This window comes from Trichomycterus rosablanca, chromosome 20 (genome assembly GCF_030014385.1).
Source record: "Trichomycterus rosablanca isolate fTriRos1 chromosome 20, fTriRos1.hap1, whole genome shotgun sequence".
NCBI classification, from domain to species: domain Eukaryota; kingdom Metazoa; phylum Chordata; class Actinopteri; order Siluriformes; family Trichomycteridae; genus Trichomycterus; species Trichomycterus rosablanca.
Genome location: NC_086007.1, coordinates 5863400 through 5888098, shown reverse-complemented (window position 1 = coordinate 5888098; position 24699 = coordinate 5863400). Strand labels below are relative to the sequence as shown.

General features: G+C 36.2%; 2 protein-coding genes across 7 annotated transcripts in view; one reads left to right on the top strand and one right to left on the bottom strand.

Annotated features, from left to right (window-relative positions):
- Positions 1-17098, bottom strand: part of stim1a (stromal interaction molecule 1a) — a 33960-nt gene extending 16862 nt beyond the window's left edge. For 2 of the 6 annotated variants that reach the window (XM_063017206.1, XM_063017211.1), the window contains exons 1-8: positions 16172-16355; positions 15495-15612; positions 14629-14763; positions 8935-9065; positions 4785-4899; positions 3342-3453; positions 2929-3044; positions 88-265 (exon numbers count right to left, since the gene is read on the bottom strand). In XM_063017206.1, coding sequence (XP_062873276.1) covers positions 88-265; positions 2929-3044; positions 3342-3453; positions 4785-4899; positions 8935-9065; positions 14629-14763; positions 15495-15582 — 875 coding nt within the window. In that variant the 5' untranslated portion in view covers positions 15583-15612; positions 16172-16355. Of the gene's footprint in view, positions 1-87; positions 266-2928; positions 3045-3341; positions 3454-4784; positions 4900-8934; positions 9066-14628; positions 14764-15494; positions 15613-16171; positions 16356-16806 lie in introns of those variants that run through there. The other 4 variants (XM_063017207.1, XM_063017208.1, XM_063017209.1 and 1 more) reach the window with 4 other exon arrangements.
- Positions 17099-20789: 3691 nt separating this feature from the next.
- On the top strand, positions 20790-22463 carry rhoga (ras homolog family member Ga). The gene is made up of 2 exons (XM_063017212.1): positions 20790-20852; positions 21555-22463. The coding sequence occupies exon 2, from the start codon at positions 21577-21579 to the stop codon at positions 22150-22152; it is 576 nt and encodes a 191-aa protein (XP_062873282.1). The 5' UTR covers positions 20790-20852; positions 21555-21576; the 3' UTR covers positions 22153-22463.
- Positions 22464-24699: the final 2236 nt, after the last annotated feature.

Here is a 24699-nt window from a genome sequence, read left to right as displayed (position 1 = left end):
TAAAACAGTGAGTTAAAGAATACTTTGAGTATCCATAAACCTAATAAACATCATTTCAAAGATATTATAAAAATAAAATGCTCTTACTTTTGCTGCAGGTCATGTAGGCTTTGCTCAGCTCTTTGCAGACCCTCTAGGTCTTTCATCATCTTCTTCATGTGGTCTTTGGAGTAGCGATTCTGGATGTATGCAAACCAGCAGCCCCCCATACCAATTACTATTGATACGACCAGCATAAAGTCCTTTAAATGATTGTGGCTGTTCACTGTATACAAAAAGAAACAATCAGAACAACAAGAAACAAAAGAAGACAAGCTAAAACACTGGGGTTTAAGTCTTGGCGGTGCTACAAGCCTGTCTGGGAGCTCAATGAACACAACTGACAGCGTCTAATAAAAGAAAGGCTACATTGGGTAATGACCTCCTTGCTGCTGTAAAAGCAATTCCTACTGTCTGGTCGACATATTGCATGAGCAGCAGAAAATAGAGAGAAGCTTGGTCCTCGATCTGTCATAAGACTCTAAAAATCCACCACAGATTGGTCTAAAAAGGCAGCCAGCATCTTTACACATCAGGTGGGAGACAAATTGCAGCCCTTTTCAGCATGTGTGGGTGTTGTGCATGCTGCAGAGGCCGCAAGAGCGCACAGGGAAATTAAGTTAATTCAATTGGGGTGCAAGGAATGGAGGTTTCATCAGGACTATTAGTAAAAAATAACCATGAGCACATGACTATGACTGCCAAGTATTAACAAGTTCAGGCATTTTAGCCACTTCAACTGTAAACAGGTGTGTAAATAATATCTAAATATTATCGTTCAACTTTGTGCCAACAGTTTAAGAAAGGCTCTGTTTCCTGTTACAGCATCATAATTTATGTTCATGCAGGTAACATTTATATACAATCTTCTTAATTGCTTGTTAGATGTAAAATGCAAGAGTTAAGTATGAAATGGAAAGGAAGTTGCATTACAAATAATGTAAAAAAAATGTGTTTTTTTTCAATTTTGGCATCACTAATAAAGAATTACCTTTTTTCACCTTTTCCCCTGGTTGCCACATTATGCTTTCATACTATGTTAATTAGAATTCTGATAATTGGCTTGACTTGACGGATTTTAATTACCATTTGAAATATTTAAGGTTGGCTTAACTTTCCTGTCACTATTGGGTGTTTATGCTGCTTTTAATCAAAACACGTCACCAAAGAGCTTAGCAAGCAAAACGTGTGAGCTGTTTAGTCTTGTAAACACACAAAATTTGAGGTAAAGCTTTTTAGCAGTGATCAGCAGGGTGCAGGCAGATTAAACACGACTGCTGTCACACACAGACTGCAGCATGTCAGGTTGACCACAGCTGGGCCTATTCTGCCCAGCACACACAATGGGACATGCCACGCGCAGACCCACTGCATTTTATTTTCAACTGACCTCTACGTCTTTTCTCTTTTTTTAAGCATTAAACACGTTTTATTTTTCAGGGTTTAAGAACACCAGCTGGCGCTCATTTGTCAATGCTGTGTACAGTCAAATCAGAATTTAAAACAGCCATATATAAACGTTACCAGTGGTAGAAGTGCCTGTTGATATCTAAGCATTTATATAACAACCTAGGAAATGTTTACATGATAGTAGATAATCAAAAATATATCTATAAACAAATAATTTCAAAAAGAATAAAAATAATCAGGGTCACATTGGACCCAGAGGCTAGCTCAGAAACAGTGCAAAACAGTAGACTTACAAATGCAAATGAAAACACCTTACAAATGATAGGCAAGAGCAACAAAAAATCTTCTTAACTCAAACACAAACTGAGCCAATCCAGCACAGCAATTGAAAAAAAGAGTGTAGCGCTTATCAGGGCCTGAGCGCCAGAGAGCTGTGCTTAGCATACAGAGCAATTTTCTTCCAAGCCCGTCTCTCTCCGGCACTCCTATCACTTGTCTATAGCTCACGTTGGCACGTTGAAAAGCCAGACTGAGCAGAGCCCTTCACGAGAAGCTAATGAGACATTCCAGCAGCAACAAGGTGAGATCTGCTTTGTTTGGGTTATGCAATTCAGACAAAGACAAAAGTGAAAGGCATTTACTGTATACTCGGATGCTAACGAAATGCTCACGAGCAGGTTTGATTCAATTCACTTTCACTAAAATGGAGGAAGGACCTTGCTGTTCCCTAGTAAGAGGTAGGCAAATAAATGAGGAAAACACATTTGCAGTTAGACTGCTTTGCATGACCAGCTACTGAATTCATGCAAACATTAACAAAGGAATCAGAGGAGCGCAGGAAAATAAAACTGACAGGTAGTTCGGCCTGCTGTCATTTAAAGTGCTATTCTTTCTTTCACCCAAGGTTTCTGTTTCTACTTTAGGTTCTAGTTGCATTAACAAAGTAAACCACAGCTGCAAAGTGTCAATACCATGACCTGTATTTAGAAATTCTTGTGGCTGCCCAGTGTTGTAGTATACCACATCCCAACCCCTAAGATTTGCAGTTTACTGGTAGCCAAGGTCTTTTCAAACAACAGAACACTGAGGTTTCAAAAGTAAAAAAATGCTAATAATGTTTCTCCAAAGATTTTTGAGATCATGTTCAAATAATGGTGGAATCAAAAGAACAAAAGATAGAAATTATAAGTTCTGTTTATTTTATTAAGGCTTGTAGAATAAAGCAATATGCTCAAGCAAATGCATTTTATGGGCACTTTGTAGATTTTGATCAGTGCCCTTATATAGGCTTATTGACCCGTCTGCACAAGCTGGGTAAAAACAAGCTCAAATGAATGTAAAAAAAAAAAAAAGAAAATACTACATGTACACAATGTTTGTAGGAAAGGGTTAAATGTTTAGAGAGAGTAAGAAGCTGCACATATGCTGTGTATACTGTCTGCTATTAATCTGTGGTGAAAAAAGAAAAATCTCTCTCACTCATTGGTGCTCCAAACAGAACTGTATCCAGCGCTTTCAGCTGAAGCTTCTGAGAGTGACTGCGGTCCAAAATCTTTAGCACCGTCACTGTGAGAGTGGAGTTTTTTACAGCAAGCCTAAGAAAAAAAATACAGATAAGTACTGCAGTAGAACAACTGAAAAAAACCCTAAAGCTTTAACTGCAGAACTCAAACTCTGAGTCTAATATATTCTGTCTGGATGGTACAATTAGGTGTTGCTGTAGATTTCTTTACATGAATACAAATGTATAAGAACCCATATAAACCAACTTATTGCTTTTTAACATATATCGTCAGGTAAAAGACTTGTTTTAAACATCTCTGCATCACTGGTACTACGGTGTAAAATCTTTTAAACATGAGTCTGGTGGATCAAGAAGGCAAATGGCTTACCGGGGCATGGCTGTTCCGTTGAATGACATTTTCCGAAAAGCTTCCAAATACTGCGGCAGCTCCACATAGGCTTCTAGCCATTCTACTACCTCGTCCACTGTCCAGTTATATACTAGGAAACAAACAAAATGATCTGCACTTCATGACCAAATCCCACATCAGGTCAAATTAAAAGCAGAACATTATTGCTCAGTAAGTGACTGAGTGGGTTTAAACAAAAATAAAATCCACAAACATTTTAATGGATGTGTAATCATAATGGTGGATCAATGCAAGCATACAATTAAGTGTCCTGGGAATAGCTTTAGCTGGGAAGGCGAGTTAGGTGTCATCAGTAGATTAAGTAACTATTCAGTGAAAGCACGTGTTTGTTTTATAAGGCTTGGCTTGCTCATTTTCCTGTGTTCATCCCTGCTAGCTCATCTTGTAAAGAAAAGCTGCAATGCAGCGTAAATGAGACATGAGAGGAAGAGAGAGAGCAAGAAAACTAACAAACAGCAAAGGCCAGCCTTGTAGCTGTAGCTCCAGGCTCGGGGACGGAAGCATGACTGCAGTAAAACTTATCAGTACTTAAGTGAGCTGTTGAAAGCTGGATGCTGTTGCTGCTTTTTTACCAAGTGATCAGCTCTGCTATCTGTACATCACCTGCTATACACACACACACACTCTACTCCACTCTGGGACACTTGTAAGCTCTCAGCACCAATGTTACACAATTTATGTTTTGGCTGGGCAATCGCAAACACAGGGACAAAATATCAGAAACAGGTACCCAAATATTTTTGGAAAATATTGCCTTAAAACACGCTCATACAAGTCATTAATAGTTGGTCACAGGACATGAAAACATTTCTCTAGAAAGGAAATGTCCACTTCTTTAGGGGATGAAGGTGGATTTACTTTGGGGTCTGTGCTCCAGAACTTCCCAAAATGGTTCAACAAGGGTCCTAGAAGGTGCTTGATTTCATCCTAGTATTCATTAAACCTCTGGAATAATTTTTGGGCACATTATAGTTAAATATAGAAACATCAATCAAAAAGAGTTTTTGCACCTGTAGGCTGAACCAAAGTCATCATAGAATCTAACCATTTTCAGATTGCTTTCAAGGTATGCATCTATGACTTTCAAAGAAGGTTTCTAAAGGCAGTCATGTCAAATATTCCAGGTCATATTAAAGTGAGGTTAAAATTAATATTATTAATGTAATTCTTTTGTTATAAATAATAATAATAAATATGTCTATTGTTTGAACTCTTATAGCTGAATTATGGCATTCATTTGGAAGACTGGAATATTTATTTGCATTTCAATCAAATATCCATCAGTGCAGCTGTTTGTTACTGTATTTAAGTTACTTCAAACTTGCTTTTTGTTCTTTTTAATAGAGTGGTAACCACAAATAGTTTCACAAAATATAATATAAAAAGCATTAAAATGCCTACCTTTTGAGCTCTTCCATGCATTCCACAGATCCTCCACACTGATGAACTGGTCATCACCATGAAAACTGTTATGCTTGGCTTTAGGATCATGGTAGTTCAGGTCCTCCCTCAAGAACTGTAAGATAAAACTCAAAGTCTTAGATTGTCCATGCTTACAACTGTATGTCTGATAACTCCAGTTTTATCTTTATCTCTATTAGGATATTACTGCTGCTTTACTGTTTCTATGAGCAAAGTTCCAAAGTGAATAACATTGACCCATTTACCTCTGGGTTGGTTTAATTTCTTATTCAGGAAGTTGAGTTTTAAATGATGAAACCACCAACAATATGTGAATAAATAAAAAAGCTGACTTTTAAAGGATGCAGAGTGTTTAAACTCTGTTGAAGCTGAAATCTCAGTAGAGCCACTGACCTGGCCAGGTAACCACACAAACATAACAATGTCAACTCCATATCAATGCCTAAGGGTTTTTTGGAATGGAATACCCATACAGCGCTTGCAGTGCTGAATTTATGTCAGTGATTATTTGCAGAGGTGGAAAGTAACAAGTTACATTTACTCGCGTTACTGTAATTGAGTAGTTTTTTGTGTACTTGTACTTTTTAAAGTAGATTTAACAACCAGTAATGTTTGTTAAACTGTTAAACTACTTTTACTTAAGTATGTTTTGTATTAAGAATTGTAATTCGCTACATTTTAAATAACATCCGTTACTGAGTAAATAAAACGCTAAAAATCACGTCTGGGAAACTGTTGCAGTGAATTCTGCGATGGAAAATAAACTGGTGCTTAAATAAAGGAGCTGTAATCTAGGTATACAGTAGGGAGGGAAGGGTGATTTTCAAAAGTTTAACATGTTTGGAGTTTGATGTTTTGTTATTTGACAACATAGTCTGATGTCAAAGAATGGCGAAGTTTTGTCTTATACATCTTGAAGGTTTTCTTTGGGTCATTTAGTAAAAGTCACAACACCTGTAACCGTGACTTGTTTTGAGTTCTGAGATTTGCAGTATGACTGTTGTTTGGTATTTGTTGGTGATGAAAAGAAGGCTGGTCTATAGAATCCACAATTAATGCCAACTTCAGTGGTTATACAGTTTGAAAAAGTTTTATGGAATGGTCTGTACTAAAATGACACATTACACATCCCTAAATCTTTTAAATGTTGTATCAACATGTTTTTTTCTATTATATTTTAATTAAAAACAACTATTGAGAAATATCCACTTGTCCTGTTTGCATTACACAGAAGAGACCCCCCTCTCCTGTTAAACAACTAAGTAACGTTTAAGTAACGAGTACATTTTAAATGAGTAATTTTTTACTTTTTACTTGAGTAGATTTTTAGACTAGTAATTTTACTCATACTTAGGTAAAAGTACTGTTACTTTAATGAATTTTTACTTGAGTAGAATATTTTAGTACTCTTTCCACCTCTGATTATTGTGCCTGTAAACCCTCTCAGTAAATACTGACTCTCCCTGTTAAAATAAGGCTATTCCATTCCACAGCTTAATGACAATAAACAAACAAATCAAGGTGTAGAGGTAAATTCAATATAATTTAACATTTAAGAGGACATTTTACAGTGTGTGTAAGTGAAACTAATAATGTAGTATTATTCTGTATAGACTCTGGCATCTCTAACAGGCCTTTTATAAATGAGCAGACCTCTAAGAACATGTGGTTACAGGCCTTATTAACACTAAAGCAGCCTCTGTTAAGAACATGATGACTGTGCTTGTTAGTGGGTTAGACAGTGTGTAAAGAAGCAAAATTCTGCAGGTGTTACAACATCATGGCTTGATAGTAAATGCAGAGGTTAGACTGGCCTGTCTGTAGTCCAGACCAGTCTCCCATTGAAAACATGTGGTGCATTATTACATTAGATAGATAGATAGATAGAGAGAGAGAGAGAGAGAGAGAGAGAGAGAGAGAGAGAGAGAGATAGAGATAGAGATAGATAGATAGATAGATAGATAGATAGATAGATAGATAGATAGATAGATAGATAACTGCATAGTGCATAATAGTAACAATAATATCTCAAAGCTGCTAAGAGGAACATGACCTCATGGGCAAGACCACAGAATAAGTACAGGAGATCACATATCGCATGGCCAACTGTGTTTGTATGAATGCCCGACCAGGTTGGTGACTCTGCTATGAATTAAACTTTGAGGTAATGTGCTTGTGCCACTCGAGCACCCGATTCCACCTTTGAAATTATTCTTAGAACTAACAGATGCTGTGTCCCTTTGGGCCAATCAGAAAAAAGGGCATTGTGATTGTTATCAACAAGTTTAAAAGTCAGCTCCAGTGGTATGGGCAACTTGCACATCTCAGTAAAGGCACTTTTAACACTGAGGGAAAACAGTCATTTTAAAGCAGCTTATGCTTTCTTTCCATGTAGATGACGTCCCTTTTTGTTTCAGCAAGACAAAGCCAAGCAAAATTCTGCAGGTGTTACAACATCATGGCTTGATAGTAAATGCAGAGGTTAGACTGGCCTGTCTGTAGTCCAGACCAGTCTCCCATTGAAAACATGTGGTGCATTATTACATTAGATAGATAGATAGATAGAGAGATAGAGAGAGAGAGAGAGAGAGAGAGAGAGAGAGAGAGAGATAGAGATAGAGATAGAGATAGAGATAGAGATAGAGATAGATAGATAGATAGATAGATAACTAAGTTGATTGGTTAAAACATCAAACATGGTCTTGGTACTGTTCTGAATTTTCCTTTTACTAAACTTCGAAATTGGGTTTCAAATTTAAATATTTTAAATTTGAATAATATTTGTATATAAGAGGAAACGACATTGTTTTAACTGCTGAGCTGAGTAAACACCTTTTATCGTCTCTAATTTTTATTAGAATGTTGCTACTTTAATGATGTCATAAAATACCAGAAGTCATCTGTAAATTCACATGAACTATGAATGATGACACATCTAGTTTTTCTAAACACCCACTCACAGTCAGCGTGCACTAAGCATGTGTCAGTGCAGTGTGTATCCTAAACACACAGAGGTTCATGATTAAAGCAGGCTGTTACATGACATCTCTTCAAGCCGCTCTAAAGGATGAAGCAATACCAGGTCTCATACATACCACATTTGATAAATCATCCTTAATGCTGCCTAGAAAAAGCTGGCTGCAGCAAGTCACCACGCCTACACAGCATACTGCTCATGTGAAAACACGCCAAGAGAGCGACTGGTCTTTAACAAACATTCAAATCAGGTGGTCCAGGATGCTGTGAGGAAACCCACATGGGTATAATAGTTTTGGATTTCCTCAACATGCTGGCATAGTGAGAATACACTACACGCTTTTCTGAGGCTATCTTTAGAATAGGTGGCTACCTAGTGGCCAGTGCATAAATCATTTTACTGCTGACAGCAACCACACTAAATAGCAATTAATCCCATGCTGTACTTTTAACATATAATAGCTTTGAAATGTTTGCATTTTGTACAATGTGTAAACTACTTGGTAAAACTTCAAAAATATGTGTTTTGACTGAACAATATGCTGCCTGTATAAATTCAACTTTTAAAGGTGTACAGTGAGGTTGAGATCAGAGCCTGTGACGCAGGTTTGGTCTTTCACACCAAACTCACATACGACTCCTAGTGCTCCTAATGGTCATCACGTATAAGGGCATTTATTACACACACACACAGTACTACTTTGTATGTGACAGTAACAAATGAGATTAATATACCATAGGTCATCTAATTAATTACCCACCTTCCCGAAATCCAACTGTTTGATATGTAAATATAACAAAAATGTCCTTCTCTAAGATTTCTTGTGTTTTCATATTGAAACATATATAAAAAAAAGTCTTTGTGAGCCAACACCGGTTGTTTAAAGACACAATGCAGGATAGACTTTAGATGATCACTAGCATCAGAACAACAGCTGTCTCTTTTTGACAGAAATGTGCTTTGCATCTCAAGACCGTAACAGGAAGAAAAGCAGAAGAAAGCTATAAACCAGAAGTACACCAGGAAAGATGAGCTTGTCACTAGTATAAACAGAACATGGCCAAAACCCATCAATAATTTAGAAAACATCTTGGTTTAGCTTTGCAGCATGTGTACTATAATTTAATAGCTTCTAATAAGCAAAGCACTGACCCCATCAGTCTCTGCAACATCCACATTTCCATTGGCATCGTCGTCCATCTGCTTGTGAATGTTGCGGATGGCCTCGAAACTGAGGATGGCATTTTCATCTTTGCACAGAGGTTCATCGATGCGGCAAAGCTCTGGAGAAAAAACAGAGTAACTTAATGAAAAAGAACATAAAAAGGCGCATTTCTATAATTAAGTTTATTTTACATTCGTATGTTTGAATGTGTAGGTAGCCTGTTGGGTCACCAATTTTCTAAATAATGTAACATGATCAATCTGGGCCTAAAGCAGACAGAACAGAAAGTATAGCAGTATCATCTAATTAGACATTTCTAGGAAGAATGACCATTTACATAATGCTGCCAAAATGACCGCAGCTTTGCGTTAGAAGACCTGTTCAAATAAAACACAATGCTAATAAGCAATTTTGTGTAAAACAAGACACCCTGATCTCCTCTCAAGATTTAGCAGGCCTTCTAAAAACACAAATCAGCTAGTGGAGCTGTGGAGCTGTGCAGATCACAGAACAAAGAGCAACGTTGGCTAAATATAAACGTAGCAGTGGTATTAGCTTAAAGAAGCAATCTCCTATATATAGAAAGCAAATCTTTACAGCTGTTTTGTTACCACAGGGCTTGTGGGGGGGGAAAGGGGGTTGAATGTCACTCTGAAGTTTGAAATGATGCTTTATTTACAGTAAAGCTGGAGAATTTAAGCTTAAATGTGAAGGCAAATTTAATTAATGCTACAATCATATTTTTTTTTCTTTCTGCTGCACCTGTATATAAATTAGAGGTCGGCAAAGGTAATTTTTTGTATGTATGATACCATGATGTGGTTAACAATTAGAAACGTCCATCTTTGTTTCACCTGTGGATAAACCAAAGTTAAGCTCGTAACCCTGTAAAGCTTCAAACTGGCTTTTTAGCTAAAGTGCATGTTAATTGTCAAAATATATGACAAATTAATGCAACAAATTGAAAAAAAAAGGTTAATAAAATAGTGTGTCCTTAATGTCCATTGTCAATTGTGTCAATTTTTTTTTATTTTATCCAGTTTACCTTATTTCTAGTCGCAAAATTATTAATAACAACAACAACAACAACAACATATAAAAAATAGAATATACAGTTTGGCAAATACATCCAGTATTCTAAAAAGTCCAAGTGTTTCCGGTTGTACACATTCATACACTCAAAAATACTAAGCAGATTATATATATATATATATATATATATATATATATATATATATATATATATATATATATATATATATAAACAGACTATATATTTGTGTTAATTAGTTAATTAGTTTTGGTTAGGGTGTTTTTGTTCTAACCAGCCACTTTATTAAAAAGCATCTCATCTTACAGTTGCTTCACTGAGCAGTCAGTGTTATGAAATAAGCAGAAGTTGGAGGATCAGCAGCTTTCCACTGCCTTTCTAGGGGCCTGAAGAGCACTGACTCTAGAGTGGAAATAGACCATGCTATCCTTTAAGGGCATACAATGAACTGCAGCTGACATTATGCTGCTAACAGGAACGTGACCCCAGGCCTCAAAAGCCACTCACATGTCTAACTGTGCTAGCAAGCAACTGAAGTAAAAGGAGGGTCAGGATAGCAAGGGGTAAGGAAGAGATACCAAAAATGGTACTTCAAAGCAGTGAACATTGATGCCACAACAATAATTTAACTTCCATGGGTACAAATTAAATTTTTTCCCTGTTTTAGGGTTTTATATATAATCCCACATTGACCAATCAATAAGTGCCCATTTTAAGCAAAAACTACCTTTTTTCAGGCTGACAGACTCTGTAACTCTATAAACAGTTGTACTCTCTTGTTAGTGGAGAAAAACAAGATATGACTTGCAAAACATGCTAAGTATTATTTGCTCCAGGGCTTTTCACATTGTACAATGAGAAGTACAGTGATGTTCAAAAAGAATCAAAGCTAACTATGCAAAAATATTTGGAAGGCTGCAAATGTTTCATTTTTATGCTCATGTAAAAACAAGAAGTTGAACTAAACGAAATTAGTGTAACTTGGGGTTTTTAATGATCTCATCCCAGAATAAAGGGGACACTGATACATGATGAACTACTGACTTACTAAATAAATGTTAAACCAAAATAAAAATGAAGTCTGTGGTAGTTTTCAGAGATACTAAAACTTCTTTAATATTACAACCCACAACCGGTGATGGACTACATTTTCCAGACTCCTTTGGTCTGCCTTGTTTATTCCAAACTACATGGCAGTGTTTTTTATTCTTTTTAAATTAATAAATAGATCTAATCGATCTTTATTTACTAGTAAAGAGGAGAAAGTGTTCATTCCTTCAGTAACCTGAACTACGAAATAACATACCTGTATATTTGTGCATGTTTAAACTGCTTCAAAGCAGGATTTTTTAACAGGAATTTTAGCATGTATTCCCTAAGTCACTAAATGTCAAATCCTGCCAATTGTTCAGTGGAATTTTATCAGTGTGACATTATGAACAAAAATTTCAGCTCTACATGGGAAAACCTATATTGAGGCTGGTGTGCAGCAACAGGATTGCTATTTTAAATGCACTGAACCTTACTAACCTTATTTATAAATAACGTACAATTACCATTTTCCCATGAAAGTAGGTTAAACAAAGCGCTTAGTGATGTTGACGTTTATAGTGTCTTATTAAAAAGTCGTTTCCAGCCGCTCAGGTGGCGCAGCGGTAAAAAGAGACGCGCTGGGTTCGGCATAGACAGAGAGGAAGCACGATGCTAATTGAACAATTGGATGCGCTAAAAGGGGAGAAAAAGGGGTAAAAAAAAAAAAAAAAAAAAAAAAAAAAAAAAAAAAAAAAAAAAAAAAAAAAAAATCGTTTCCATGTTATTCTAATTAATACATTATCCATAATGCCAAAATTTCAGCAACGTATTTATAGATACTACCTCAGGCATTAATGGACACACTGGGAAAAGGGATGGTAAGCTTTCGCAAGGAACAGTGGCAAAGACTGTAAAGTCAAGATGTGCCACGCTGATAAACTCCAACCCAAAAAGACTGAACGCGGTCATAAAATCAAAAGGTGCTTCAATAGTGTTACACAACTACATTGTTGTAAGTAATGTCTGTGACCATGTTGAAATTTGCTTCCTGAAGGTAAATCATTTCCATAGGATATGCAAACAGGCATTGAGGGCAGTTACACAAATACTCCTACTGTTCTTCCATATGCAGACAAGCTAGTGCAAGCCAGTGTCTGAATCATTAGCAATTAAAACATCTTTGTTTATTTTAATTTTATTTTACTATAAATTGTTTAATTATTAAAAATAGCATTAGGAATGTTTTCATTTAGAATAATTTAAGAATTACAGCCTTCATCATAAAACCAGACATCTGATACTAACTTGGGCCCCAGTGAATACACTCTTCTTAAACACAGTGCACTAACATCCACTCACCAATTTCAACAGCATGTCTGGGTATTAAGTCAATACACGATAACCTCACTAACCGATTTCCTCCACAACCTAACAGATTTCTTCACATTTCACAGACTGCAAGCCTGACAGTGGTGGCTTCATGACTACTAATGTCTTACGTTGACGTGTGTAGTGTCGTGGCAGTTAAAATCACAAGTTTATAATATACTTATGGCAGTGGAATGAATAATAAATTGTCAAATATGATACAGTACCAGCCCTGCATTGCTGACCAGTATAGGCCCAATAAGATTTTATGATAAACTAGAGGAGAAAAGCTTTTTTTAAACCAGATTTCAAAACAAATAAACTGCATAAGGTGACAAAATCAACAGAGAAGAGGCATGAGTTTGCATTCTATGCATGTCTACTGCATGTGATTTGTATTAAAAAGAGTCTTTAAATGGAAGCATGATTATTAAAAAAAAGCCTTTATGTGCTTGGACTTTTCTCCCAGAAAGCATTGCAAACCAATTCCTTTAAGTGGCTGAGTTGACATCAAAGCTTATTATACACCATGTACGTTAACCTACTGTTTTTTGCCAGTTCACTCTATATTATCTATTTTTATTATGACGAGGTGTTTGTCTAAAACACAAACACACAGTTCAGTTAAAAAATAGTGGATGCTTTTCACCATAACTTCTTGCAAGAACCTGATTTAGCAACAGGTTGCTGACATTTCAGGAGAAAATTTGCCATGCACTGGTTTTCAACATGCTTCGTTTATTAAGCAAGCTATTAACTGTAGCTATTAACTAAATAACTTACAGATCATGACCTCTACAACACTAAATAAACTTAAACTAGTTTACAACTTCCTGCAGCCCTCATTTTTCCCCACACATATTTTAAACTGGAATTCTGAATCAGGGACAAATGCCTGAGAAGCAGCAGCTATATTTTACAACTTAACACAAGTTAACAAAAATATATAGCTCATACTAATAACTAATAAATATTACTATATTATATTAATGATTCTCTAATTTTTATTATACTTGAGTTAATAACAAACTTGTGTTTGCTAATATTGGTTGATTTAAAACTTTTATATAGCGCAATTTATAGCCAAATTGTAACTGCCAACATTCGATGAACTGATAATCTTTACACTTGACAAAAAATGATAGTTGTATTAAATCTATCATTCCCTCTTTTATTTACAAAAGCCTTTCACCTACAGTTTGTGGATGCAGCACTTCTGAATCAGGTCACAATGCCAGGTCACAATGTTAACCGTCTACATTTCTCTGTACAGTTTACCCCAGATTAACCTCAGCACACTTAACCTGCAAATAAATCATGAAATTTGACAGTGAAGCCAGTTGCACATTTTTAATAAGAGGTCAAATGAGGTACCTATTACCATAAACTTAGCATGATCTGATGTAAAAATCACTCAATGTCTGGGCTTTGTTCCAATTGTTTTAATAAAAAAATTACATCACTCTGGACTTTTGCCATAATTGCTCATAAGTCAATGATCCATCATTGTGGCTGTGACTGATTTCCCATGGGGTTTTGTAACTTCTGGGATATAATATTCTAAACAAATAAGAGTAAGAACTATAAGACGGACATGGACATGAGGAAGTAAAAGATAGAGAGGCAATTCAGAGAAGCAAATATTCTTAGGAGGCGGAAAAAAGAAGAACCTGGAGAAACCCACAAAGACGTGGGGAGAACATGCACAACTGCTCACAGACTAAATTTATTTAATTTAATTACTTTGTTGTAAAAATGAATTTGCAGTTTAATAAGCTTAGAAATATATCACTAATCATATCACATAAACTCATTAATTTAAGTACATTTTTAAAATACTATTAAAGGCTCTTATTTGTGACCATGGTGGTATCTCAATTCAAAGACTAAATAAAAATAATACAATAAACATAGTTTGAAAGTGAAACTATAATGTTGAACTCTCCTTTATCTGACAAACTGCCATTATATCACTGAAGGTAGGGCTTAATGTACATTGTGAATCCGGTCTATTCTCAGCGTGGCTACATTTAGAGCCTGAATACATTTTAAATGAAATCACAGCAACAGTCCACATAGCCTTGCAAGCATTTTAAACAATTACCAGGTTTATACTACTCACAAAACGTGCATTATTATACACTCTGTGTTAAGTCACATGTTGATACTGTATCTTGTACATCAACATTCAAGTTTCTTGAATGTTCACACACATTCACGTTAGACATACCATTGTCGACTGGCTGGGGCTCTGTGGCAACTTGACTTGGCTTGTCAGCCTGACCGTCTCCCAAAAAACATAAGCATACAATCCACAAGGTTGCCAAGTTGCTAAATATATCCATAATGAGACTGCACAGTTGATCTGTGAATGAAAAAGAGTTTATATGTAAAAGTTTTTTATTAAGACCTCATTCCTAACAAGGTATTGCACTCTGACAGTGTAGGCCAGTGGTTCTACAGCCTTTAGCACATAAAACATATGGAACATACTAAAGGCCTTTTATAACTACATATTAATAGCCAGGTAAATGCACACAAAGTAGTGATCAACCAATGCTGTTTCCTACACTTGGGGAAGCTGGGGGACAATATACACACTAGTCACAATATAACATAATTGCCTAATAATTATTCAAACTGATTGACAATTCTCTTATAGGGTTTGGCACAAAGTGGTGAGCCATGACCAAACACTGCTTGCAATGAGTCTTTGGTGGATCATGCTTTTATACCCCATCATGATTCTCTCACCTGTGACAAATTCAGCCGATTATTGTGAGATGTTTGAAAACAGTGTACCCTAAATATTCCATAAACTTTTCATTCCTATTTTGCTCCTATCCCAACTGTCACAGGCCACAAAGTTTGTGTTTATTTATCAAATAAAATCAAGTTTTCTATGTGAACTAAAGATTCTAGAAAACAAATTACACATTTATTTAAGTGCACTTGTGCAATGTGAAGTAATAAAATATAGTAAAATGTATTGCATAATGTTAACAGAAAAGACAGCAAAATAATTCAGCACATTCATTTATTTGATTGGTGTTTCATGACATGGCCACCCTCAAGTATACAGATCTAAAAATTTACCTGCGTAAGTTTTGTCTTTTCTCCATGCATTTAGGTTTTTCACGCTGTACTCAAACTCCTGTCCTTGCAAACAGATAGAGGTTCTCATGGTTGTAATTAAGGTATGATGATGTGTCCACTAAATGAACCAAAGTCATTTAAATATACAGGCTTGAATAATCAGTCAAATATTTATGTATTTTTAAAATCTCATGATACATACTGTACAGGGGAAATAGTTCAAAACATTAAAATACATACCGTGAATAAGTTAAATGTTTAAAATGTCATAATACATACTGTGCAGGGGGAAAACGATATAATACTGTATATGGCTACGTTTACATTTTTGGCATTTGGAAGGCCCTTTTTTTCAAAGCGACTTACAGTACTGGGACAGTATGAGGTCTAAGAAATTGAGAGTTAAGGGCCTTGCTCAAGGGCCCAACAGTGACAACCTGGCAGTGGTGGGGTTTAAATCAGTGACATTTTGATTACTAGTCCAGTACCTTAACCACTAGGCTACAACTGCCCTAATTTATAAAAATCATTATATATAATGTGTAAGAGAGAAATGTTTAAAATATGATACTTTAGAAAAGCATGTACGAGGTGAATGTTCATCATGGTTTAAGCTATGAAGGGTGAAAACAGTTAAGATTTTTACTGGTAAATGTTTGAAATATCGTGATACATACCGTGATTGCAGAGCTGTGAACATGAAGGTTAGTTAGCACGGTTAGCTTAGCAGTGTGTGCTGCTGTGGCTTCATTTGAAAGACAGGAGCGGCTGGACAGTAACCGATTACAGTACTGTCACTTTACACAACTCATTGTTTTGTTTATATAAGCATAAATCACATTTTTATAAAATAAAGTCTTTTGTTCAGGTTGGTAATAATTCGAAACGTTACAGAAGTGTAAATTAAATACATATTGTTAGCTAAACGGAGAGAAAGAAAACGCGTTGCCTTGACTACATCTCAGTGCATACTAATACTACTGTACTATGTATGTATGTATGTATGTATGTATGTATGCGTGCGTGTATATATGCGTGTGTGTGTGTGTGTATATATATATATATATATATATATATATATATATATATATATATATATATATATATATAATAGAAATATAATAACAAGTATGGTTAGTACTCGACACACTAGATAGTGCGGTACTATTAGCATGCGATTTGGGACGCAGCCAAGGTTTCTAGGTTAGACTAGGTTATGAGCTACAACAACCTTGTCAGTCAGGTTCGAGACATTTCTTTTTACTTTAATACAAAACATTTAATATCTGTAAAAAGCTTTTGAGTTTGATACCTCAGACTTGTGGCACAGGGGGTAAAATCGGAGTGTTTTATTTCCTCCTCCAGCTCCCAGGAGAGTCCCGTCCGCACTCCATTGAGACAGACAACAGAAGAACTGCCAACCGACGCTGGTAGATTCAGTAAAACAGTCCTGAAAAGCCAAGCGATGATTTCCGACACTAAGTGAATGTTAAGGCGGTGTAGAGCCGGTAGTGCAGCTCCTCGTCTCAGTGCCTTCACACAGATAACAGCTCAGTGTTGTGCTGAATGCAGCTCAATCTGCATTGCAATGGACTAGTGTGTGCCACGCTGTACAGCTGCCTCTACAAAAAACACTCAAGTCCTCAAACATGAATATATTATTTAAACACCGTCCCTAGACACCAGATACATTTTCTCGCTGGTTAATTAATCCGCTTTCATTAGTCTCGCCCCCGCTTTCTCAGTTTTTGAAATGCTGCATAGACGCGCTTTTGCCTCACACCCGTTTTCGGATAAATCCCGCCTCCGAGCTGTGAAAGACGGATACAATTGGCTGGTTGTTTACACACCCTTATTCAATTGGCGGTCTAGCAATATATGTAACCAATCACAGCAATGAAGGCGCGGTTTTGTCGGAATAAAGGTAGTAAAAACAAAACGCTCGTACCTCGCCTATCTGACTGCAGCGAGCGTTAATAGTAGACTAAGCTGCCGACAGCACCACCTACTGTACAGGTGATCATGTCACAAACACACCGCAGAATCATTTATCATGTATTAGGATTTTAACACACTAAGGATGTTTTACACTTTGGTTACATTAATGACAGAAACGGTAGTTACTCACTACACAAGAATTATCAGTTCACAAGATTAATGTCAAACACAGTCATGGACAATTTTGTATCTCTAATTCAACTCACTTGCATGTCTTTGGACTGTGGGAGGAAACCGGATTGTCTGGAGGAAACCCACGCAGACACGGGGAGAACATGCAAACTTCAAATAGAAAGGGCCCGGACCGCCCCATCTGGGGATCGAACCCAGGGCCTTCTTGCTGTAAGGCGACAGTGCTACCCACCGTGCCACCGTATACTGTATATATATATATATTTGTTTTAGGGCTGGTATCGCCACTAATTTCCTGGATCGATTCGATTCCGATTTACAAGGTCCCGATTCGATTCGATCTTCGATTTTCGATCTTCGATTTTCGATCTTCGATTTTCGATCTTCGATTTTCGATCTTCGATTTTCGATTCGATTTTCGATTCGATTTTCGATTCAATTTTCGATTCGATTTTCGATTCGATTTTCGATTCAATTTTCGATTCAATTTTCGATTCAATTTCGATTCAACACATTTAGGCATATTTGAGTTACATTAACAGGTTTTGTTTAAATATGTACAGATGTTCAGAGAACAAATGTGATAATTGTACAAAGAACACTCATTATTAAAAATATTTGTGTATTTTGTTTACATAAATAATTAATCCAAAACAGAAAACAGTAACATTCATTTTTTATTATTATTTTATATGTCTGACACGCTACAACATTGTAAATGTAATGTAAACATACACCTGGCTGTTGAACAGCTTATGCCAAGTTTACACTACATGACACTCTGATTAACACCTGGTCGCTGTAATGTTCACACTGCACGACTCACAGGCGATGGGGGGTTTTACACTACACCATCTATCACCAGGGGGAATCACAGGCGAGCTTCTCTGGTCTCCAAAACTACGTTTTGTCACGAAAACACACGTGAGAAGTAATGATACCATGTCCAAACATGCACATCAACAAGTAGCGAGAGATCAAAGTTTGTGCGCTGATGAAATAAATGAATCTGAGTGGATTTGGCAACACGAGCAGCATGGCTTGTTCTACTGTATAGTGAGTTGGAGGTTAATAAATATTTTGTTTTGTAGAGAACGATCAGGTCAGAAATACTGTAAAACTCGCGTGTGCTGATGTATTCTGATAGAAACTATATTGCGCTCCACCACCTGTTTCCAACCTCTCCCCTGTGTTTCCCCTCGCTGTTTCTCACATTGATTGAGAGCCGAGTTTTGATCGCAGAGCGAACACCGAGTTCCTCCCGAATTCAGCACCGACCCGTCGCCGAGCGAAAATCAGTGCAAAAAGTTGTGTAGTGGTCATAACTTGAGCTTCTGCCATGCTAAACTGATGTGCAGGTCAGATCTCGTTGCATGAAAAAACACTGGCTGGTCACGCAAAATTAAAGGGGGTAACAGATTTCCGTGTGCACCGTAAAAAGGGGCGTATCTAAAAGATCGATCTTGCGTTTATATGAATCGATATCGGATCGTTCAAATAAAGATAGATTCGAATCGAAAAATCGATTTTATAAACCCACCTCTAATTTGTTTACACGCATTACAATGCACTGGTTTGTGCATCTAGCAGCTAGGTATCTATAGAACAATTCAGTGTTTCCAATTGGCCTGGTGGCTTGTTTTTGGACTGTGGGAGGAAACCAGAGCACCCGGAGGAAACCCATGCGGACAACATGTAAACTCCGAACAGAAAGGACCCGGACCGCCCCACCTGGGGATCAAACCCAGGGCCTTCTTGCTGTCAGGCGACAGTGCTACCCACTAAGTCACCGTGCCGCCCGCAACAGTCTAAGAACACGAATCTGCTAAAACCCCATTAGAGCAAATGTATACGTCTGACAATTTTTTTTTTTAAGATAGATTGATTGGTAAGTGCATTGTTAGTAAAAATGTTGGTCTTTCATTGTCTTTTGAAAATGGCAAGAGACTCGCCTGTTTAAACAGCAAGGACCCGTGCATTCCACCACCTGGGTGCTAGTACAGAGAACAGCCTTGATGTCTGACTTTCTTGAGTTTCGATGGGTAAATCAAGACAAGCTAGACTTGTTGTTTAAAGGGTACATGGTTCAGAATGAAGATTGATAAGTTCTCTGAGGCAGGTCAAAGCTTTTCCATTTTTGGCTTTTATGCAAGCATTCGTTTAAGAGAAGGATGATATGAGTCTGTAGTTGTATATGTTTGTGGTGTCCAGTGTCTAACATGTGCCTACTTAAAAGCTGCAGAGACAATATCAGATGTCAAGATGTTGTTGATGATGGGTGTGATAAAGAGCAGAAGATCTTGGGTAGTTGGAGTGCTGGAAGAGAGTAGCTGTGCAACTTCTTTTGTGGAAAAATGAGAGAAGCTGGTGAGTGAGTTAGGGGGCTGGGGATCAGAGGATATTGACTGGAGAAACTGGCTGATTTTGTCAATCTTTTCCTGAAAGAATATGGCAAAGTAATCAGCAGTAAGGGATGGAGGAGGAGTCAGAGTGAAGAAAAAATGGCATGAAGCTTGCATGGCTCTGTGTCAGCATTTGCTGAAATAACCAATTAGCTCATTTGGCTTCAACAACCACGTCTTGGTCAAAGTCTAATGGTCAAAGACTAATGACTGTATGAATGAATGCACTTGCTACTGTCACATGACTGGCTGATTTGATATTTACATTACTAAGCAGGTATACAGGTGTTTCTCTGGGTTCTTTCCTGGGTTATAGACTACACTAACAGCTTTCACTGTTCTGACAAGGATTTTTATTAGATGTATACACTACTCTTAGTATTAATTCTTAGTATTAATTTAATTTAATTCAAGTTAGTGTTCCAATTTATTGCAAATAGTAACTAACTCTATACTAATGCCCATGGGTTTAAATGTTAGAATGATTGGTGTCCACAAACTGTTTGCCATATAGTGTGAACTCCTGTTTTACGTAAATTCTCTAGTGCCTAAATTTGAGCTTATAATCTTTGCACTAGACTAACTGTTTTGAAACCCTGTTACGCACACAAAATGTCTAAAAAAAGCTGCTCATAAGACATACTAGTTCCTCATAATGACTGCATTACTAACTCATCACAATGGTTTTGTGTAGAAGAACTGGCCAAATGTAGCTGACATGGCTGTGTTTGTGTGGTGTGGGTGTGGATGGAGATTTTATTGTAGCAAGTTTTAATAATAATCAGACAGAGCACAAGACACTTCAGTTACAGAATCACTGCTCAAGGTATGTTTACTTTTCAATTATTAAATAAAAATAAATAATTAATAATGTTTTAATATGACAAATTAAAGGTGAAGTGAAATAACGGTGAAGACATGAGTCGGTTATGTTAGTTTTAATATTTATTTCTTTACTGATGGGGACAGATGGTAAAATGAATACCAGTTTTAGTAGTCTTACTGTTGTTCCCCATTCTTTGTAGGTCTGTTAAGCTTTGTAATGTGTTGTTGTAATTCAGTCTGATACAATGAATGCGATGTGAGACTATTATAAACACCTCTATATTGGGGTTTCTTTGTTACTGTTGGAGTTTTTATTTGATTTAATTATTTTTCTACAGAATGCAATTTAATACTTTGTGAAGGCTTTTCACACATTTTTGATGTGAGTAGGAAATTTGTGCCCATTTAGTTAAACAAGCATTTGTGAGATCAGGCAGTTACGTTGGACAAGAACCCGCAATGGCGGCTGGTGTATTGACCATGGTCATATTTAGGCCATATAGCATATTATATGTATTATATTATAAACATTTTTTTATTATTTACTTATTCTGAAATGCCTGCAACACTTGCAATAAAGTTGGGACAGGGCCTCAATAAAAACTGAATATCTGTAACTTGTGTTGTCAATGACATCCTGTAAGTTTTGAACTTTGACTGTAATATGCATATTAATGTTTGTGTAATTCTTCTATGTCTCTAGGGAGGGTGGCAGGGTCGAAAAAATGCAGAGCATCAAGTGTGTGGTGGTAGGTGATGGAGCTGTAGGAAAGACCTGTCTACTAATTTCCTACACCAGTAAAGCATTTCCCAAAGAGTACATCCCTACTGTGTTTGATAATTACAGTTCAGAGATAACAGTAAAGTCCAAGACCATAAGCCTGAATCTATGGGACACAGCAGGTCAAGAGGCATATGACCGCCTGCGCACTATATCCTATCCCCAGACCAACGTTTTCATCATGTGCTTCTCTGTCTCCAACCCAACCTCTTATGCAAATATTAAGCTTAAGTGGTATCCTGAGATATCAAAACACTGTCCCAATGTGCCCATACTCTTAGTGGGAACCAAAAAAGACCAAAGACAGGATCCAGACATTTTAAAAAAACTGAAAGAACAGAACTTGACTGCGGTGACTGAGCAGCAGGGAAGGGCTGCAGCTCGAGATATCAGGGCTTTTAAGTACCTGGAGTGTTCAGCTCTACACCAGGATGGAGTAAAGGAAATATTCGAAGAAGCTGTACATGCTTACCTGAACCCTACACCTCCACCTTCTAGAAGATTCTGTGTAGTTTTGTAAGGACATTGGTTTCAAACATCACATATGGAGAAAAATGACTATTTTATTAGCTCACTCGACATGGATTTGTAACATGGAATAATAATGATACAGCTAATGTTTTTAATAATGACAGTAGTTTGGGTATTTCTGCTCATGTCAAAGTAAATCAGTACATAGAACATTGCATTATATTATTATATTGTGCATTACAGTAACTTTATAATGTTTCTTGTCTATTTAAACCACTAGTGCCACTATAGAGCAGGGTAGGATAAAATGGATTTTCAAAAATTTCATTTCACATGTTCCTTTTAAAATTCATAGATATGATGTGCAAGATGTGTACAGAAATTAAAAACTTAAGAGGACTGTCACATTAATTTATTATTATTTTTTTTAATTGTAACTATTTCATTCTGGTCAGTGTTGCATTTTGTGTAGCTGTTCCACTTCACTGATCTGGTTTCTTTATTTAGAATTATTTCTTACAAGTTTTTTGTTGTTGTTATTGCCACCCAAGGTATTAGAGGTTTTGGACTTGGATTTATCTGAAACTGCTTTGAAACAATGTTGAAAAAAAAAATTCAAATAAATTAAATGCGAGACTTTAATAAATACTTTACAGGGTGCCACGCTCACATATTTATTCACCCTATTTTACTTATGAACCATTTGTTACAGCTAATCCACCCTCTGGAGTAAGTACACGGACATGGGAAAAATATGCAAAACTTACATAAAGTGACTGGAGGTTAGTATTGTTGCAGGACCCATGTTGCAGGGCACAACAAAATCTTAACACAAAAGTGGCATTTACTGCATAGCAGGCTAAGTCAACAGGAAATCCAGTAAAGGAATTCAAAATAATTGTATTTAAAATACACCATTTGTTTAACAAAATAAATGCAAAACATTAAAGTTTAATTTTCTTCAAATGACTGTGGAAAATGCTGTGAAAAGCTTTTTTCATGCCAGACTTTTTTCAGACTTTTCCAGTCCACAAGAATTAAAATAGAGAACTAACCAGCTCACACTCCAAGGCCAAGGCATAACCTAAAGATTTAGACTAAATCTAAAAGAGGAAGCAGGTTGAGTAACTTGATCACACGAAATACATGAGCTGGTTCCTTTATCACATGCTGGCATGGGGAAAAAATGTGGTTGTCAAACGAATACACTTAAATTGCAATATGTGAGTTTAGTCCAACTCTGTCCAATTAAGTTTTCAACACATCTTAAGAAAAATTTAACTCTAAAACATGCTATTAATTATTATTATACCACCTACTTAGATCATGCTAAAATCTGACTTAAGTCTGAATTTAGTTGTAGTCTTTCATGAACAGGGGGGGAGAAAATTAACAACTAAAATAAAAGGCCTTTATAACTTTGGAAATGAATGTGGAAATAACTACATATAATACCCAGCGTACTGTTAAGACAATTCACCAAATCTAGACAGAAGAACTTTTCTTTATTTATACATCAATATTAAGTTCAGTATGAGCTACTGACTAAAGCTTACTTAGGTGTTAATTTTGACGAGTTGTTTCTTTTCTGTATATAGACGCTCTAGATGACAATGTTTTATTTGGAATTTTGGATAAATGTAAGTAGTTTATAGAAGAAAACTAAAATCTTCATTATACTTTATACTAACACTTAGTATAAATAGTAAAACCAAGGAAATAATTTTGCAAGGGTTTCTGAACTTTTTACAGAGCAGTACTGTATATGCAGAAGTTAGAGTGTACTGTATATACTGTATAATGTACTGTATATGCAGAAGTTAGAGTGTACTGTATATACTGTATAATGTACTGTATATGCAGAAGTTAGAGTGTACTGTATATACTGTATAATGTACTGTATATGCAGAAGTTAGATTGTACTGTATATACTGTATAATGTACTGTATATGCAGAAGTTAGTGTACTGTATATACTGTATAATGTACTGTATATGCAGAAGTTAGTGTACTGTATATGCAGAAGTTAGTGTACTGTATATACTGTATAATGTACTGTATATGCAGAAGTTAGTGTACTGTATATGCAGAAGTTAGTGTACTGTATATACTGTATAATGTACTGTATATGCAGAAGTTAGAGTGTACTGTATATACTGTATAATGTACTGTATATGCAGAAGTTAGTGTACTGTATATACTGTATAATGTACTGTATATGCAGAAGTTAGAGTGTACTGTATATACTGTATAATGTACTGTATATGCAGAAGTTAGTGTACTGTATATACTGTATAATGTACTGTATATGCAGAAGTTAGTGTACTGTATATACTGTATATGCAGAAGTTAGAGTGTACTGTATATACTGTATAATGTACTGTATATGCAGAAGTTAGTGTACTGTATATGCAGAAGTTAGTGTACTGTATATACTGTATAATGTACTGTATATGCAGAAGTTAGAGTGTACTGTATATACTGTATAATGTACTGTATATGCAGAAGTTAAAGTGTACTGTATATACTGTATAATGTACTGTATATGCAGAAGTTAAAGTGTACTGTATATACTGTATAATGTACTGTATATGCAG